General features: G+C 47.0%; 2 protein-coding genes across 10 annotated transcripts in view; both read left to right on the top strand.

Moving 5' to 3' along the window:
* Positions 1-9,553, top strand: part of HERC2 (HECT and RLD domain containing E3 ubiquitin protein ligase 2) — a 243,873-nt gene extending 234,320 nt beyond the window's left edge. For 6 of the 7 annotated variants that reach the window (XM_041751247.1, XM_041751245.1, XM_041751248.1 and 3 more), the window contains 7 exons: positions 3,831-3,972; positions 4,139-4,333; positions 5,033-5,145; positions 5,700-5,890; positions 6,990-7,095; positions 7,479-7,691; positions 8,764-9,553. In XM_041751247.1, the coding sequence (XP_041607181.1) occupies positions 3,831-3,972; positions 4,139-4,333; positions 5,033-5,145; positions 5,700-5,890; positions 6,990-7,095; positions 7,479-7,691; positions 8,764-9,036 (1,233 nt within the window). In that variant the 3' untranslated portion in view covers positions 9,037-9,553. The remainder of the gene's footprint in view (positions 1-3,830; positions 3,973-4,138; positions 4,334-5,032; positions 5,146-5,699; positions 5,891-6,989; positions 7,096-7,478; positions 7,692-8,763) is intronic. The other variant, XM_041751249.1, reaches the window with a different exon arrangement.
* A 7,535-nt stretch (positions 9,554-17,088) lies between these two features.
* Positions 17,089-20,067, top strand: part of OCA2 (OCA2 melanosomal transmembrane protein) — a 409,422-nt gene continuing 406,443 nt past the window's right edge. For all 3 annotated transcript variants that reach the window (XM_041751148.1, XM_041751149.1, XM_041751147.1), the window contains exon 1: positions 17,089-17,216. The gene's annotated coding sequence lies outside the window, so the exon portion shown is untranslated. The remainder of the gene's footprint in view (positions 17,217-20,067) is intronic.

Genomic DNA, 20,067 nt, shown 5'->3' with positions numbered 1-20,067 from the left:
GTATGCATATGGATAAGCAACAAGGGAAAGTAAAAAGGACCATATTTCTAATATGTAGTGATAATGACTGCTGACATTTGGAGGTGTGTTTGTTATAACTGAAACTGGATGCCTCTCTTTTGTAATTTGCTGTTTCTTCCTCTTCTTACATTGTAAGCACCTCTTCTTGCCTTACAGTGGGACTGTTGGATTATTTTTGCTGACCAGCTATCCCATGTTTTCTTAGTTTTCTGTTAGATTTCTGCAGGGGGCTGGAAGTCTGTGCCCTTTCCTGGGATATAGAGCAAGGTTTCTCAGCACAGCCCCAACCCAAATATGTCTTCAGTTGCCCTCTTTGTATTAGGTTCTGAGAAGCAGGGCCAGTAGAGTTGCTCCATACCTCAAATTGTCCATGAGGGCAGTTCCCATTCCCACCAGCCTCATACCTGTTCTGGCTCCGATAGCTTTCTTTGTCCACTTAATAGACCAGAATCACTAATACTGTTCTCTAGGACTGGAGGAATGAAAAGTAGGCCATTTCTGAATTAATACTACTGCCAAATATAGATAAGCTTACTGTTTAAAAAATGAATTAAAAAGAAGAGAAGGGCAGCCCAGGTGGCTCAATGGTTTAGCGCCGCCTTCAGCCCAGGGCATGATCTTGGAGACCCAGGATTGAGTCCCACATCAGGCTCCCTGCATGGAGCTTGCTTCTCCCTCTGCCTGTGTCTCTGCCTCTCTCTCTCTCTGTGTATTCTCATGAATAAATAAATAAAATCTTAAAAAAAAAAAAAAAAAACGAGAACTTGAGCACTGATGATGATATTGTGTGCACTTGACATTTAACATGCAAATGAATGCCCCCACCTCTTGGAACAGAAACAGAGTTAGGAAGAACAAATTCTTTGTTGCTTTATATTAACACATGATTTTTACCCTGATGTTGGTTACATGATTAAATGTTTCTCCAGAGTTGTTCTTGGGGGCATTTTAGATTAAGACACAACATCTTGTCATTTGTTGGAGAACACATGTGACCACACTGAAGGAAGTAGTCTCTTCACTGACGTCAGACTCTTTAATGCTAAGCTTGAAGTCAGTCAGCCCATTCTACAAACAAATGCACTGTTTAATTAGGTTTATAAAAAGGATTTTATTTCCCCACCTTGGGGGATCATTTTTATTTACTCTACATTACTAGGTATTAAACACTGAAGTTTGTAAGTGAGGAAAGCTCAACTAACACAGATGGTTGGGCATTCCTAGATCACATGCCTGCCCCAACAACATACAGGTGCCTAGTCAGGGCCAGCAGCCAGATATGGGTCTTCATATCTAGGGCTTTTGGCATCACTGAGCTTGGTGACCTGGAACGCAGGTTAGGCATGCCTTTTCTGTCTCGATCTCATCTCAGATTTTGTACTCATCGTGTTTGGATACCTCTTTTCCTTCTCGTCTTTATGTTCCAGCATAGCACCTTGTGTTACAAAAATGTTCAGTACGTGTTTGAAAAAATAGAATGGATAAAAGGATAAATTCATATTAGCATTTTTAAAAGGCACATAAACAACCTTCAGTGCAGCATTCCATGGCTGCTCCAGTTTACCCAGTGGCCCTCTGCTACCAGAGCTAAGTCCTCTTCAGTTCAGATTTCATATTTCCCTCCGAAAGCCAGAAAGATCTTCCACAAGGTTGGACATAGAATTGGCTGCTTTTTTTTTTTAATAAAAAATAGAATACAGGGTGAGAGTGGGAGGTATTCCATGAGTCCAAGTTGAATTCAAGATACCAGTTGATCCAGAAAAGTGTGTCAGCTTCCCCATGGCCACAGGTTGTTTTGGGCATCAGTTTTCTTCCATAGGGATGCCATTGTAGATATTCTCATACCATTTGTGCAAACTGTTCTAGAGACACTAAAACATAGACATGTTCCTGGAGGTTTTCTTTGTTTGATTATGATTTAGTTTTATAACAGAATCTGAAAATCATTGTACATAAATTTGTTTAATTTAAAATTTATTGCAGAATTATTGAGCATGTACATTTCTGAAAATTTGGAAAATTCAGATTAAAGGCAGTTAAAATGATCTATATTCCTACTATCCAGAAGTAGCCACAGGTACACAGGTTACTGTCTTTGCGGAGTCAGCTATGTTCTTATAGCCATTTAAATCCTTTGGAAGGATTAAGAACATTAGTCTGTTAATTGGTATTGAAATGGAGATGACGTGACAGTGAGAAGCTGGATCTGCGTCTTGTTTCTTATGGGTGGACACATCGGTCTTCCTTTCTTTAGCTTAGTTTCCCCCAGGGATATTCAGTACCTTAAAGAACTAGAGATTTAATTTAAATCACATTGGTGAACGTACAGTCAAAACGTGTGGCACAAACAACATTTCATTCCATAGGAAACTATTGTCATTATTCATAAATCTTGTTCATGATTATTTGTGTGTAAGAATTAGCTATTTAAACTCACCCTAGAATTTACTAAGAAGTTAAGGATTGTGGGACGCTTGGGGGGCTCAGTGGTTGAGTGCCTGTCTTCGGCCCAGGGTGTGATCCTGGAGTCTCAGGATTAAGTCTCACATTGGTCTCCCTGCATGGAGCCTGCTTCTCTTTGTGTGTCTCTGCCTATCTTTCTCTGTGTCTCTCATGAATAAATAAATAAAATCTTTAAAGAAAAAAAAGGATTGTGAGAGTTCAGCTGCAGGAGACAACAGAAAAGTACATTATTATGAACATTTTTTCCTTTAACTTTTCAGTTTGCCATTATTTTAGACTGAGCTTCTCAGGTTATTCTGAAGCACTGTATAGCCCACAAAACTGTAGGGTTACTGAGTCCATACCAGGTGAGGGCCTTGAGTGTTCTTTGATCTGTTTGAAAATCTTAGCTTAGGATGAAAAATACAGGTAGGAAAAGTGATTATACTTGGGGGAGATGCAGTGACCACAAGGGTTGGAGTAGGATACATGCAGATGAGTAAGGAGAGTGAGGAAGTTCTGTTCTGGCTGAGATGGTGTTTCCAGGTTTGGTCTCAGCCATTTGGTTTGAAGCTCAGAGTGCTGATAGTCTGTGAAGGAGGGCTGCTTTTGGAGTTCCTGGCATCTTATTCATGGAGGCCAAGGCAGTATGTTAAAGTGATTGGCTATGGTTAAAGTTATGAAGTGCGGGGATGAATCATATTGTAGTTACCACATGGGCTGCCACTACACTGTGAATGGCCAGCTGAGGTCTGTGATTTCTTGAGGGAATATTTACTTAAACACAACCAGACTTGAGGGGTGCTGTGCTGTGGCAACATGCTGCATGCATTCAGGTGAGCAGGGGCCATACCTCCTATGATTATAGCAGAGTTTCCATTGGCACAGCTGTTCAGCAGGCATCCTGTGTATGAATCCTGAGCAGATAAACATACAGTGTCAAGTGAGGGGAAAAGAATGTGAGATCAGTCTTTGAGGTTCTCAGAGGGTTTGTGTTCCAGAAGTGAGGGACATGAGGTGCCTCAAGGGAAGCGTCATAAAGAAATGAGGCTTAGCCTAGAAGCTCTTCAGTCTTGTACAGGTGTTACCTGTGGGTTTTGCTTTGTTCTGTTGAGAGATTGCAGCGGCATCTGAATGCTGCTGTCTGTGGGCTCCTCTCATGACAGCTCATCAGGTCTAGCAGCATGTGCTAGCTGGACTTCTACCCTGGTGACCAGGGTAGAAGAATAAAGGGTAACAAAGGGTGAGTGGCTATAGGGCTTATTGTTGCCATTGGTGTCCCAGGACTGGTTACCTGTGGAAGATAGTTAGCTGTGTGCTTTCTTCCACTGCAGCTGTTTCATATTTATTTCTTTTCTCCTCTCTAGGTCAAACGTTCAAGGAGTAAAGGTGGCCTCGCAGGGCCTGATGGGACCAAGTCTGTCTTTGGGCAGATGTGTGCTAAGATGAGCTCATTTAGTCCTGACAGCCTCCTCCTCCCTCACCGCGTCTGGAAAGTCAAGTTTGTGGGTGAGAACTTGTATGCACTCATGGACCTGTGGTCCTGAGGGTTGGCAGTCTGAGCCTATAGAGTAATGCAGTGGGCATTAGAGGGAGAGCTGAAAAGGCCATCTAGCTGCACCCTGCAGGGCTTTGCTGGCATGACTATGAGTTGCTGACTCTTCCTTCCCTCAAGGTGAATCTGTGGATGACTGTGGCGGTGGCTATAGTGAGTCCATAGCCGAGATCTGTGAAGAACTGCAGAATGGACTCACTCCCCTTCTGATCGTGACGCCCAATGGGAGAGACGAGTCAGGGGCCAACCGAGACTGCTACCTGTTCAGCCCAGCTGCCAGGGCGCCTGTGCACACCAACATGTTCCGCTTTCTGGGTGGGCCTTCTTGCATGGTCATGATACCTCAGTTATGTGGCTGTGTGTGCCCACTTAACTTAATGTCCATTCTGTCTTGAGAATAACAGATATTTTGAGTATTTGGTTTTAGGTTTGAGAATAACAGATATTTTGAGTATTTGGTTTTAGGTTTTCAGTGTGCAGCCACAGGGACATGCCAAGACTAACCATCAGTGAGCAGCTGGGTGGCAAGGGCCAGAAAGTATCTTTGGCTCTCAGAAGATCTGAAATACCGTGTTTCTGCAGTTTAAATGTATCTGAAGCTTGAGATCAGACCTGAGGGGGTTTTGGTAGTTGGTCAGTTTCTCCCTCCTGTTCCATAAATATCTGTGCTGGGTGCTCCTTTGCCTCTCCAGGTACTGTACCCACCTTGCTTAAGAAACTCCATCTGTTTGTTTTGCCTGGGTCTTATCTCAGATTGGGGAATCTCAGGAATGGGCATTGGTCTCTCTGTGGCCTTATACCTATTGGTAGGAAGAGGAGAAGAGTTAAAAACTAGGCCCATAGGAACAAAAGGAAACAAAGAATTTAGAATAGGACAAAATGTTTTGAGGATGGACCTGTCTCCATGAATTTGAGTAGCACTGGTTTAGAGGCCCGGTGTAGAGCTAGTGTCTGGTGTTGATGTTTTATCATTGATTTCAAGTATCTCCTGTTACTTGTGCCTTGAATGAACAGGTGTGTTACTGGGCATTGCTATCCGGACTGGGAGTCCCCTGAGCCTCAACCTGGCCGAGCCTGTCTGGAAGCAGCTGGCTGGGATGAGCCTTACCATTGCAGACCTCAGCGAGGTAACCACCAGGAACGCAGGGATGGGGAAGTGTGACACCTAGACTACTTCCCAGTAGCAAAGAAGGTCTGTGGATATAAGGCCAGTTTGCTTCTACAACTTGATAGACCATCTATTTTGTGGTGTTTTGCAACTTGAAATCTTGTCAGATAAGAGAGTTCACCAGTTTTCCTATGGAGGAGCAGAGCTTGCGAGTGGCTGGGTGGTGGCTTGGTTTTCACGTGGAGAGACTTGACTGGTTGACCACACCCAGCATCTTCCCTCTGGCCATCCTCCCTTGGTACCATGATTATAGGATGGGATTTGTCTCCAACCAGTGGCTGTGAGGACTTCCTTGAATTATAGGCTCTTTTCTCAGCTCCTCCCTAGGTGAAGTACCTTCTCACTGCTGGTCTCTTTTATTTCCTGGCATGTATAATGAATGCACCAATAGCCTTAAGGTATGCTCAGTGCAGACTGAGGTCCCCTTATGGCTGAACATCTCAAGTGTGAACTGCAGTCAGAGGTGTGGTAAGGACCCTGACAATATATGGACTCCCTTTTTTCCCTTAAAAGGTTGATAAAGATTTTATCCCTGGACTCATGTACATCCGTGACAATGAAGCCACATCAGAGGAGTTTGAGGCCATGAGCCTGCCCTTTACTGTGCCAAGTGCAAGTGGCCAGGACATTCAGCTGAGCTCCAAGTACACACACATCACCCTGGACAACCGTGCAGAGTATGTCCGGCTGGCAATAAACTACAGGTGTGTGGTCATCTGCCCTCCATTGTTTTGATGGCAGTAAATGGCAAAAATAGGAAATAGTTTGCTTGGATGGCTGCATTTTTCAGAAATACCTTACAGTAAAATGCTGATGGACTTAGTTCCAATCACTACTGATCTGTAGTCATCAAAGCTTATCTTGTAATCCGAGTCAGAGTAGTCATTCTTGCCTGAGATTCCTGGCTCTGACTAGAAAACCAAGGTAGATAGAATTGTCCTGTTTTGGGAGCTGTCCCGGCAGAAGTCACAAGACCTGTGGGTGCCCCTCTGTGATCTGAGCTCTCCTGGGCAGCACTGTGTTACCTGCCTGGCCCTCACACCAGCGAGCTGCATGGTTGCTGTGTGGCAGGTCAGCAGTACCACCAATATAGTTTCTGCTACTCATTGCTGCTTCCACCGACATTACAGGTCCATACAGTGGACCTTGTTCTCCAGAAGCACCTGGCCAGGTGTTGTGGTGAGACTGCACATTGGGTGGACTTTGCTTGCTGAGTTCTGGTTGTGGGTGGTCCCAGCAAATGTGCTGTGCTGTCCCTCTGTGTTCATTTCTGCCTTGTGCCCTAACTCTCCTGTCATGAGGGCCCTAAATGCAGTATCTGCTTCCAGAGGGTTCTTACTGTGGGTGCTGTGGAGCCTGGTTCTCTGATGATGCACATCTAATTCTGGCTCCCTCCTAGGTATGCAATAAGTATTAAGAATTGTGGGATGCCTGGGTGGCTCAGTGGTTTAGTGCCTGCCTTTGGCCCAGGGTGTGATCATGGAGTCCTGGGGGTCAAGTCCCACATGGGGCTTCCCGTGGGAAGTCTGCTTCCCTTTCTCTCTCTCTCTCTCTCTCTCTCTCTCTCTCTCTCTCATGAATAAATAAATAAAATCTTTAAAAAAAAATTGTGTCTTGGAAGCTGTATGTAGTTTTGAAGATTATCTTCTATGTACCAGTGTAGGTAAACTTAGTGGGTGAGAAGTTTCGTGATGCCATCTTTATAAGATACATGCTGTGATCATCTGTGTGTAAGGCTTGGTATGAGCAGGACAAGATCTACGTTACCAAAGATAGAAATGTAAAGTGAGTTTTTTCTTTCAGACTCCATGAATTTGATGAGCAGGTGGCTGCTGTTCGGGAGGGAATGGCCCGAGTTGTGCCTGTCCCCCTTCTTTCTCTGTTTACCGGATATGAATTGGAGACAATGGTATGCCCCTGAGTGCTACTGCCCTGGACTGACTTTTGCAGATTAAGCCACCAAATCAGTGCCACTAATTAATTTCTTGGTTAAATCTTGCACTTAATTTACATCTGAAATATGCTCATGCCTGTTAAGTGAAGTGAAAACATGTTTGAAAAGTGGATGTTTCCTGCCTGCCTCCTCCCTCCCTCGAAACCCCCCATCCTGGACCAGAGTGGAACACAGGGTCAGGTAACACGTCCACCTGAACACATGGAACCTGTCCTCGCAGTCATCCACTCTGGCTCTCACCCACATCCTGCCCCAAACAGTCCTTGGTAGAAAGAATGATTGTACGGAATTAAAAAGTCAAAAATGTCAGCCGGCTTTGACAGTATGCCCTCCTGCAGGTGTGTGGGAGCCCGGATATCCCCCTGCATCTCTTAAAGTCAGTGGCAACATACAAAGGGATCGAGCCTTCTGCATCCCTGATCCAGTGGTTCTGGGAGGTGATGGAGTCCTTCTCAAACACAGAGCGTTCCCTCTTCCTTCGCTTTGTGTGGGGCCGAACGAGATTGCCTAGGACCATTGCCGACTTCCGGGGCAGAGACTTTGTCATCCAGGTGCGGTTGTGGGGGCATGCTCCTTGCACATGATCTTGCAGCAGATTGGAAATTGGGACACTTGTGTTAGGTGGTTTTTCCTTCTTCCTGGAAATAATAAAAAGCATGTCCAACTTTGATTTGATTGCTCAAGATTTTATATTTATAGGTCTTAGGTCTCACTTTCTACTTTTGGAAAATTAATCTGGCCACCACCAAAAGATACTGCTATTATGTCAGCGTATTTGAGATTTTGCACACACGTGTCATTTAAAGCATATATTTGATTCTCTGGTGAAATTAGGTAAATTAAGTAATATTGCTTACTGAGAAAAATAAGAGCACCCATCAGATTGAGAACAAGAGTTTTGCTTTGAGTTCTAACTCTGGTCCAATGGTCAGAAACAGGCTTGGTTTATCTGCTGAGTCATGGGGTGAAGTGTCTCAACCTTCCTCGCCCTCCTCTATCCTGAGGCATCACGTGTGACTTTCCAGGTAGCAATACTGTGGTGATGGAGGACTTCCTTGGAGGGGCAGATTGGGGTGGAGAGTCCATTCTCCCTGCGTGCTTGAACATATTTAGGAATGGGCTCCTTCCTGAGCACAGCCTGACTTCAATCTCTGACTGGGGTTGCAATAGTGGTTGTCAGAGAGATCTTTGAGAGCAACATGTAGGTTTTCTCTCCAAAAGTAGGTAATTCCTGGGTTTTGTCCACAATTCTTGTTGGCTTCATAGTGTCTTACCTGTAGTAGTTGAAAAGGGGCTAGTGGGTTCAAGAATTCCCCATGTGAGTGTGTGCTGAGCCTGCATCCTCTGCCTGCCTTGTGCCAGGCCCTGTTCACAGCACTGATTTGTCAAAAGTAATTGCCACTGTAACCAATTGCTATTTTTGACTATAAGTCCTAGGAATTACTGAGTTGCTCCTTTTAATTTATAAAATTGGCTAGAGTATTTGTTTTCTGATACTTTGTTATTCTTAGTCAAATATTATTTTTGTGAGAATCAAGAATCTAATGAACCTAATAAAATAGATCACAGCTTTACCTGTCCTTACACATAGTCTCTGATTATTTAACATTTTTTCATTAATAGGTATTGGATAAATACAACCCTCCTGACCACTTCCTTCCTGAGTCCTACACCTGCTTCTTTTTGCTGAAGTTGCCTAGGTACTCCTGTAAGCAGGTACTGGAAGAGAAACTGAAATATGCCATCCACTTTTGCAAATCGATAGACACAGATGATTATGCTCGCATAGCCCTTACGGGAGAACCAGCTGCTGATGATAGCAGTGATGACTCAGAGAATGAGGATGTGGATTCATTTGCTTCAGACTCTACGCAGGATTATTTAACAGGACACTAAGATGGAGAAATGCCATTCATCAAGACACCAGGAGCCTAAGCAAGGAGGCAGAGTACTGCAGTTTAGACTGCAGGAGGTAGTATGTTTGATGAGAAATATTAGGTCTCTAAAATGCATGGGGGTGGGCAGGGAGACTGATCACTCATGATTGAACCATGAATGGAATAATGATTGGAAAATCAGCCTTCATGTGGGGCACTATGTGGACACTAACATTTATTTTTGAGACTTAAAAGGGTCTTCTCACCCATAAAATGCTGCATTACATGTAGGACTTCTGTGTTTACTACAATATGTAAATGTTTATATAAATACTGAATTGCAGCATTCCCCAAATGAATAAAAAGCCTTTTTACTTGTGGGTGCAATAGATTGTGTCTTTTTTCTTTTTTTTTCTTTCCAAGTGTTGTGCATTGTGTTGATTGTACATTGGAAATACTGTGTAATGATTAAATCGTATTATAAATATTTCGATTAATATTACCCTGAATTTGTTTATTAAAAGTTTTTTGAACATTAAATGATCAGTATTACTTGAATGCATCCATAGGTTATTTTAACCAAAACCAAAACTGAAACAAAAAGGCCATTGGTCTCCCTCTTCTCCCCAGGTGCACATTTTAACATATATGGTATGTAACTTGAATTGAGGCCTTTCTGTGAGCAGTATCTATCATAGAAAGTGTACTATATATATAATGTTTATGTTCTGTATATCCCTAAATTTTAAATCCCTATGAATAAAACATCTGTCATAAAATTGTAAGCTGAATTTTCTTACCTGGTTAGATTAGCACTGGTGGATGTGCTACAGCCAAAAAATAGTCCTCGATAAGGCATTAGTTAAAGACATTCCAATCTAGTGCAGACTTTTTTTTTTTTTTTAAGATTTTATTTATTTATTCATGATAGAGACAGAGAGAGAGAGAGGGGCAGAGACACAGGCAGAGAGAGAAGCAGGCTCCATGCAAGGAGCCCGACGCGGGACTCGATCCCGGGACTTCAGGGTCGTGTGCTGGGCCAAAGGCAGGCGCTAAACCGCTGAGCCACCCAGGGATGCCCTAGTGCAGACTTTTTTATTGCAAAAACCAAACTCACTGTGGTGATGAAGGAGGAATGGGCATTAAAAGAATGGGAAGGTTAAGGGGAGTGGCTGGCATGGGGAGCTGGGACCTGGAGCCTTCAGGGTCTGTTCCTCTGTCCTCCCCCTCTGCCTGTCCTGGTTCCTGCCCCATTGGCCTGAGGTCAGGGGGATGTTTCTGGTCTTGTTGGCCATGAGGTAGGATTTGAGAGCTGCTTGTTTTAGTTTTGTGTGTATGGTAGGTTCTCAGCAAAGGAAAGAACTGAGAATAGGGTAGGAAATTTGGCCAACAGGTCTGGTGCACTAGAACTTAAGGTAAACTAGATTGAGGCAAAAGGAGGTATTTTATGTTGGGAAACTGTTTCTTTATTCAGGGACACAATGTTTTGCATTAGATGACCAAAGTGAGGAAGTTTCTGGTAATTTATCCATGATCAAATTGGTGAATACCCAGATTAGTCTTTTATTTTTAACTCAGCTCAAAATCTCTATAATCTGCGAGGTGTTTTTTTCTTTTTTCTTTTTTTAATTGCCAACCTTTTTGTTGTCAGCTTTTGCTGCATAACAAACTTCCCCAAAGTTTGGTGGTATACAGGATGCAGCATTTATTTCTCTCATGCATCTGGCCTGGCTAGTCTTGGCTGAATGGCTCAAGACAGTGGGTTAGGCAGGGCTCGGCTTTACATGCCTTTCTGACTACCTAGGGCTAGAGAACAGGTGAGGCCACATTCTGTGGGCTAACCCCAAACCAAGTGGGCTGACAAATGATTTTTGCTTCTAGAAGACCAGTTCTCAAAGTGTTGTTTGAGGACCCATTGGTTTCCCTTTTGTGGTGTCTCATGAGGTCCTCCCTTTTCCAATTCTATATCTACATGAGACCAAATTTATTTCATATCCTGTAGAAATGGGACTCCAGCTATCATAAACCAGATAATAAGGTTAATAAACATGTTAGTGCCATTCTCCTCACTAAATTATTTTAGTTTTGGAAAATAATTTTTAAAAATAGTATTCTTGTTAATAAGTCACGGATTTGATGGGGCACCTGGGTGGTGCATTTGGTTAGGCGTTTGATTCTTGGTTTTGGCTCAGGTTGTGGAAGTTGATATACTCCATCGTTCAGATTCCAAGTAAAAACTTAGGAGCTGGGATTGGCTTCCTTGAGCATGTCTCAGCCCTGGGACTGGGCTGACTGTAGAGCAGTGCAGGGTGGTTGTGTGGTGGGTAGCCCCTGCTCCATCACTTGTCCCATGACCTCAGGAGTGACTGCTAGCTCTGTGTTGTTGCGGGACACTGGACCGAGTCTGACAGGTCCACTTCTGGAAGACACATTTCACCTTCTACAAATGGCAGCACTCACCCCCGTGGCTGTTTGAGTACTAGAGAATGTGGAGGCAGTACCTGGCTGACAGGTGTTCAACAATAAACACTAAGGTGAGTTACTCATTTTTACCAGCATGCAATACTGCCCAGCAACAAGGTATGTTGGAGAGAGCTTCCTGAGTCCATGTATGTGTAAACCGTCTTGACTTGCAAAACTAGCCAAGATACTTTCATCTGGGGACAGTGGAAGAGAAGAGAGAAGTCTGAGGTATGGGCAAGTGGGCTTTCACATGCTAGCTGTTTGCATGTAGGGCCAAGCGCTGGGGTCGGGACCTCCTGCACATTGGATCTACAGGCCTGGGCAGGTCGGGAACATGGCATATGAGACCCCTGGGGCTTCAGTCTGCTCTGTGGACTGGGGTCTTCTGACCCTTCTTAGCTCTTAATCTCAGTACAGCACCGATAAGGCTGATTAATCACTCCTTTTTTTTTAATAGGTAAATACTTCATAACAAGGTTCTTTGCTGGGACAAGTCTCTTAGAAATCCTGATAGGCTCAGTAAGAGGGCTATGAATCCTGGGCATGGAGATGCTGGGGACACACGGCTCCATCTGTGAGTGTGTCCATCCTGGGAGGCTAGGCTCTGCCCTGCCAGAGCTTCAGGGTGCCAGACAGGCTGCCTGGGGCTCATGCAGGCACTCGGGACCTTAGGAATAGGCCAGGAGGGATTACAAATTCCCACCATATTAGCCTTAGGCCCTTCTAACCACAGGGCCATCCACAGGGAAGTTCTCTGCCCCTTTGCAGATCTGAAAGGGAGTCCATGACTATGGCTCACCATCCCCTGGCTAGGCAGCCTCGCACTACTCTAAGAAGGCATAAGAGGATGTCCCAGTGCTGTCATCGCTCCCTGGCTGCAGGCTGCATGGGGTGGGTCCCTGAGATGTCTGCTTGAGTACAGGAACATGGAAGCATAGGAGGTTTGAGAACTGGTTCCACCAGCTCTGCCACATGGCAGGGTCTTTTGGTCCATGGATAGGTGAGCTCTGCTGTGCGCAGTATATACCACATACTGTAAATTCTGCCATCAGGCCAAGAATGGTCCCTGGCCTCCTGTGCTTGGTCTTGTGGGCATTGCAGTGACCCCGATCCCAGCTTTGCACTCTGCTGTGCATGTGCATCCCCTACGGAGGCCTCAGTACCCAGTTGGCTTGGATGGAAAGAGGCCCTTGGAAGGAGCATGATTTCTCAAAGCAGTAATGCCCCAGTCTCCCTGCAGAGCACAGGAAAACTTGTAGTTGACATACTGGTACTACAGGAGCTGGCACAGGTACAGGACCCTGGGCATTGCCCCCTTGCCTTACCAGGGCTGGAGTGGGCTCAACCTACTGCTGGTGGGGAGCCTCAGGGTCACGGTCCTCATGGGTGAGCAGGTGTGAGGAGGTGTGCCCCAGGGAACCCTGGCTGGTGGGCCCCACCCCAATCACTTTTCAAAGATTTTTTTCCCCCATATACAATGGAATCTACATAGTGAATTTTCTCTAGCTCATTACATTAAAAAAATAGACATTTATTAGAGCAATTTTATATTTGTAGCAAAATTAAGCAGAAGGTCCAGAGATTTCCCTTATACCTCTTGTTCCCACACAGGCATAGCCCCCACCAGAGTGGAAAATTTGTTGCAATTGATGTATTTATCATAGTAGTTTCACACAGAATAGTTTTACTATCTTAAATACCCTCTGTGCTCTGTGTACTTTTCCTCTCTCCCCAAAACTCTTGATCTTTTTTTTTGTCTCCACAGTTTTGCCTTTTCCAGAATGTCACGTGGTTGGCATCTTTTTAGATTGGTTTCTTTCACTTAGCAATGAATTTAAGGTTCCTTCATGTCTTTTCATGACTTGATAGCTCACATTTTTTAGTGCTGAATAGTATTCTATTGTCTGTATAGTCCATTGACTGACTATACTACAGTTTGTTTATGCATTCATACACTGGGGGATATCCTGGTTCCTTCCAAGTTTTGGCAATTATGAATAAAGCTGCTATAAATATCTGTGTGCAGGTTTTTGTATACATAAGTTTTGAACTCATTCGGGTAAATAGCAAGGAATGCAACTGCTGGATTATATGATGAGAGTGTGTTTAGTTTTGTGAGAAACTGCCAGATTGCCTTCCAAAGCAGCTGTACCATTTTGCATTCTCACCAGCGATGAGAGTTCCTATTGTTCCACAGCTGATGACATTTTAAACTGCCTTTAAAGTGCAGACTTGAAGGCCAGAATTCCTCCTATGGTTTGCATCATGCCTTCATTGTTCCCTCCTACATCTTTGGCTAGGATGCAGTCTGTGGCGATTTTGAACATGGCTCTAATGTTCTTTGGCATTTTTCTCATCAAGAACCATCAAGTTCTTTTTCCCACACTAAGATGTGTGTTTCCCATCAAGACCCTTTGAACCTGGCCTCTGTGACTGCTTGACCAATGGAGTGTGATGGAAGTGACATCTGCCAGGCCCGGGTACAGGGCTGAAGGAAATGGTGGCTTCCAATTCCTGTCCCTTGGGCCTCAGCTACCATACTGCAAGGAAGTCCAAGAATTAGTGAAGAAGCCACGTGGCAGGGCAGGACACCTGATGCTTCCACTCCCCAGTCTCAAGTTGCTTCTTCCAAATTAACTCTTTCCATGGTGCTGGAGTTCCAGACTCACAGTATCTGGGAGCATGATAAAATGGTTGGTATTTTTGCCACTAAACTTGGGGCGGTTTGTTACTTAGCAGTAGATAAAGGGAACCTACGTGAGTCTGCATTTGATTTTTCTCTCTCAGGTCACTCAGCTGCACTAAGAGACAGAAGAAAGATGCCTTAAGTTGTCTGCCCAGTGTCCCCTCTCTCCTGCATCTCCTAGGGGCCAGTGCAGAGGCTGGGCTGAGTTGAACCATCTGTGGGCAGCAGTGGGTGAACAGAATATATAGTGTATGCAGTCAGAGCAGGCAAAGGCTGGTGGCCAAAGAGGCCTGCACAGTGGGAGATCACAAGGACCCCTGAGAGAAGGTGGGATTTTCAAAGGGGAGTTGCAGACAGATTTCCTTGTGAAGTTGGGGTGGAGGACTGATGGAGATGGCTTTGAATCACATCTGTCTGTTGGTAGAAGCCAGGGGCACTTCACTGGATCATCCACAAACATAAAATATGCATATCCACACATCTATATAAAACCTACCACTACTTATATAATGTAAGCAAAGGGATTTTATTACAGATATATCAATTTATACAAGTACTATATACTTGAAAATAGCCACCTTTAGTATTTTATGACTGATGCTGCTTTTTGCTAAGAACATTTAGAAAGCCCTTATTCTGTAGTTTTCCTCAGGAATTTCCTAAGTCATCCAAGAAAAGTGTGACTTTATAGTTAGATTTTGGTGAAATCTTCCTGCCCAGCTCAGGAATCACCACATCATTTCTGAGACTGCCCCGGTCACTTCTGACTGAAGAAATTCAGAACCTTTCCATGGTACAGCACCAGCACCATGAATTATGTTGTAGGTTTTCAGTATCATTATCTGCATCCAATCCTCATTCCTGACTGCCTAAATCCCTCCCTAATTGGACCTGACTTCAACAACCAAGATGTTGGGTTGGCAGTGACTAGAGATGGAGAGCTTGAAACTTGGTCCGGCGTGGAATCCTGCTCTGTGTGGGCTGGGACATGTAGATGCCAATCTTTGGCAGGTGGGATTTCTTCCATAACTTAGGCTACATGAACCTATTCCTGGAGCAGGGGCAGTTGATCCCATCACAAGCATTTAACGGCTACATAAAGAACATGGAGCTTGTGATGAAGAAGGAAGGAGGAAGCATGCAGTCAGCCCTGCTGGCCAGGCTGAATCAACAGGTAAATATTAGTAACACAGGCATTAGGTGCTATATGTTTGGCCATAGTTGCCCTCTATGTGCTTCATGATCCTCCTTTGTACCTGTTGACCTGCACACCAAAGCTCCCCAGGTGTGGATGCTATTCTGTAAGGGTGACAGCAACCCAGGAACTTCCAACCATTTAAGGTGCCTACACCTTCATTATCTGGGCCCCCTGTGACACTTTCTATCCTGTATTGGTGTTTCTTGAGGTGTTAGAGGAGTATGCTCAGGCTCAAGGATGAGCATGGATACATCAGCATTTCTGCCGTGGTCACAGGCTCCACAGTACCCTGCCCCACATGGATGGAGTCCCCAGGCACAGCACACGTGAGTTGTGTCCACACATGACATGCATAGTAATCCAATGTGGGGTGTCTCAAATGCTGTACTGAAACTTATCTCAGACAACATGGGCTTTCTAGTGGTCGTGGCTAACCCCAGGCCTGCAGTGCAGCAGTGTCCACTGTGCTCCAGGAGGTCCAGAGGTCCTTTAGACCTTTGTACCCGCTCCTGGGTAACCTGACCACACCCTGTCCTTTGCAACGTGCTTGTTATAAAGTCTACTATGCCTCCCAAATATCTAGCATAGCCAGACTCCACAAAGAAACAATTCTCCCAGAGAGATTTATAGAGATATTTCCCAGAACTTCTTGGGTTTGTCTGCTACGTGGTGGAGGACCTAGGAGCCTCTGAATTCTTGACAATCCTTAGGCAGTGATTGTGGGGCTAAGGCCCACTTCAGCTGCCTGGCCCACTGCAGGCCTGTGTGTCTGTGTCTGTGTGTAGCTTATGTGTTCGTGCTTCTGTATGTCTGTGCATGTGTGTTGGTACGTGTGTATTTATGTGTCTCTCTATGTGCTGTTTGTATTTCTGTGTGTGTCCCTGTTTCTGTGTGTGGTTAATGTGTCCATAGTGTAGGCATGTGGCATGTGTGTGTCTGTGTTTGCATATTCTGTTCTGTGTGTGTGTGTCTACGTGTGCCTGTCTTAGCTTGTGCGTGTCGGTTGTAGTTTATGTTATCTATGTGTGCGTGTGTCTGTTTAGTTTATGTGCCTGTGTGTCTGTGTGTCCGTGCATGTGTGTGTCTCTGTGTTTATGTCTCTTGGTGTGTGCTGCCTGAGAGTAGGAGAGCTTTCCAGTGTTACATGTCCAGAAATGTAACACTTGCTGCAGCCCTGGGCTGGAGAGGGAACAGGCCGTGAGAAAATGCTGCTTGGGTTTATCAGCAATATCTGAGAACTCTTAAAATGCAGAAGAGAAAAAAGGCAAAATGTTCACTCAGGGAATGAGGGTGGCTCAGCTGCCTTTGGCCCAGGTCGTGGTCCCGGGTCCTGGGATCAAGTCCTGCTTTGGGCTCCCCGCAGGGAGCCTGTTTCTCCCTCCGCCTGTGGCTCTGCCTCTCTGGGTGTCTCTGTGTCATGAATATATAAAATTAAAAAAAAAGAAAATATTCAGTCAGTTTACGTTTTCCCAATTCCTGCTCCCAGGGAACCACCTGTTACCAGGCCGGGCAATGGGCACAGCGTCTGGCCTTTCCGTGAGGGCCTTGCTCTGGCAGCAGCTCCCAGGGAGCGAGCCCCTTCCCTCCGCAGGCCCTGTCGACCCCGCGGGTGGCCCCGGGCCGGGGGCGTGGCCCGAGGTGCCGTCAGGGGGCGTGGCCGGGCGGGGGCGTGGCCGGGCGGGGGGCGTGGCCTAGCGGGCCCGCCGCGCTCCAGGCCGTCCCGCCCGCTGCCCGCGCGCGGAGCTTCTCGCAACCCCGCTTTCTGCTCAGCGGTCGCGTTGCGGAGCGGTCCGTGTGGACCGCGCGGCTGCGGTTCTGGAGGAGGATCGAGGGTGCAGGCCGGTGGGGAGAGGTGAGGCGCCGAGCCGTGTGCTCCGGGGAGCAGCTGGTGTGCGGTGTGCCTTGACGGGAGGCGAGCGCGTCGGTGGGAAGGTGGGCGGCCGCAGTGTGAGCTCCTCCGGGTCCGACGGCGTGGCTCCCGACAGGCAGGCTCCCGACCCCCGGCCTCACCCCGGACGGGCCGCGCCGCCCTGAGCGCAGCGTGGACGGCTGCCCGAGCGGCCTGAGCCCCAGCGCTGGGCTCACACGTGAGCGCGAGTCAGGCGTCCCCGCGGTGGAATGCGCCGGGGTGGGGGGTGGGGGTGGGGGTGGGGGGTGCATGTTACACCGCGACCCGCAGGGCCCATTCCGCGCAGGCCGCACACACTGGAAGGGTGCACTTAATGTCCGAGCTCCTTCCACGGACGTGGACATTGAGCACAAGCTTCGCTGAGGGTGGACGTTTCCGTGCCTGCAGACCAGGCCTGGACCAGGGGCGCGGCAGGGGCCCGGCATCGCACCACAGACGCCTGGCTGCCCGAGAAGCCCCCGGGTGACCCTCCGAGCACCGACCTCAGGATGCGACAAGGCCACAAAATGCAGTGACTCCGAGGAAGAGCAAACAGGAGGCTGTTCTCAGTTGTGGGCAGCCTAGGACATGCCATCCCTGAGGTTGGCATATAGGGGTGGCACACAGTTTGCTTCCCAGACTCCAAGTCCGCTGGGGCAGGACCTGTGGGGGCTGCGAATCCGAATGCTTCTGGTGGTACCAGCTCTCATAATTGCTAATGAGGATTATATCTCATTAAAAACAAGAGAGGTGAAAGTTTTAGATGAACTGTAAAGGACTGCACAGAAAATGCTTGTTATGGCAATTTAGTTTACAAACACTTGAGTGCAGTTGTTCATATCAGATGTAAAGTGAAACTGATTCAGGGCCATAAGTTTTACTATACTGATGAAAAGCAAATACTGATACTGTACTGACCTTTGAGAAGGTCAGGACGCCTTTGAAGTTAGCTGAGGTCTGAGGAATTGTGGAGGTAAGGAAAGCTCTGGCTGGAGGTTCAGCAGTGCCTACACCTGGGACTCCTGGGAAGGGTTTTAAGCTAGAGGAAAACATGGTGCGATGTGTATTTTGGAAAGATCACTGTGGTTGGGTGGTAGCTAGCGGAGTCTGGCCCCCTGAGAGGTGGCTGCAGAACCAGGGTCAGGGGGCACTTCATGGTAAAGGGTCTGTAGGGTGAGAACAGCCCTCAGGCTCTGGGTTTGTGATGGGTGCATCTAGAAGGATGGTAGGACTAGTCACAGGCCCTGAGAAAGGGCCAGAAGTAGCCTGAGACCTCCACAGAGGTAGTCGAGCACCTCTGAGACATCAGGGGAGACAAGGAGGAAGCTGCACATAGTGATCTGGGCTGCAGAGGGGAGCTGGGGGCATCGCCTGCCCACCAGAGAGATCTAAGCCTCTTGGGAAAGGGGAGAGGAGTAGGGCCTTTTAACTTTGGGGTATGGGGGGCTGTGGGTTGTGGTGGGGAGGAGTTAGGCGTGCAGTGGAGACACAAAAGGCCAGAAAAGGGTAAGGATTACGTAGAGGCTTGAAGGCTCAGGGGAGATGACCAGCAGAGGAGGGACTAGCCACTGTGCAGCATCTTTCCTATGTATATAGAAGAAGAGACCCCCAAAACCAGGTCTCTCTGGTTAGCTCCTGTGGGCAGCTTTCCCATGCCTCCTGCCCCCACTCCTGCCCCGCACCCTTGGAGAGTAGGCTACTTTCATCCAGTCGCCCATGCTACCGGAGTGGCCCAGGCCCGCGTGAAGTGGGGCCCAATGTGGTGGCCTCTCTGGCCACTCAGTGGTGAGGTCACTGCTCTGGCCGCACCGCTGTGGGTTGAGTGCCCCAGACTGCTGTGCCCTGCGAAGCAGGAGTCACGCTGCACAGAGACGACAGTGAGGACTAGCCCCAGCACAGGTCTGTTTTCTGAGGGGCAAAGGATAGTTTCAAATTGGTTTGCATGGAGGATGAAAGTCAACAGCACAGCAATACAGGAATAAGGGGAACAGCCTGAGATGCAGGTAGAAGAGATGGCCTCTCCCCGGAGTGTAGGCTGGTAGCTGGGCCTGCTGTGAGAGCGGGGGTCCTGCCAAGGGCAGGATGTGGCCCAGGGCGGCCCAGTTCCCGCCTGCAGCAGGGACAGCATCGCCCCTGGAGGCCCCTTGGGCATGCTCCTGAGTATAGCCCACTCGTCACCTTCCTTGGGCACAGCACAAGAAGGGCACCTCTCCTCACAGGCTCAGTCAGAGACTGTTTAACACGAGAGCATAAAAGGGATTACAAACAATGCTGTTGGGTTGAAAATTCTAGAATATTCTACTCAAATTCATGTGTTGCAAATCCTATCTGAAAGGATATTGGGTCAGACTGTGCTGTCCTGGTGTGGGGTGGAGGCACAGCCCACTCTACTACTCACAGCAGAGACACATCTGTCTTTTCACTGGGTAGCTGAGAGGGCAGTGACCCCTGGGGCTGGCCTGTGCTGGCCTCCTCGCCCAGGGCCTGTGCCTATCCCTTCCCAGGCTTCATCAACTAGAAAAAGTGCAATGGACTCAGACACCACTGACAGAGCCACACCCCTGCAGACACAGCTGCTCCCTGCGGAGACAGCCCCCTGGACAGCTCCGATCTGACTGTGAGGCTTTGGGCCTGAGCAGGGCTTCACGTGGAAAGGAATATTCAATGACTGGAGTGTTTTTTTAGGACCTTAGACTGTCCACAAGAGGAAAGGATTAACTTGGAGCAATTTCTGTTTAATAACAAGATTTTCACAGCAGCCAATATACATCTTTCTTTTTCTCTTTTCATTATTGATGTCGAGTGATTAAAGAAC

Source organism: Vulpes lagopus, chromosome 4, assembly GCF_018345385.1.
Source record: "Vulpes lagopus strain Blue_001 chromosome 4, ASM1834538v1, whole genome shotgun sequence".
NCBI classification, from domain to species: domain Eukaryota; kingdom Metazoa; phylum Chordata; class Mammalia; order Carnivora; family Canidae; genus Vulpes; species Vulpes lagopus.
Note: the sequence above shows the minus strand (reverse complement) of the source record. Positions and strands in the feature narration are given on the sequence as shown.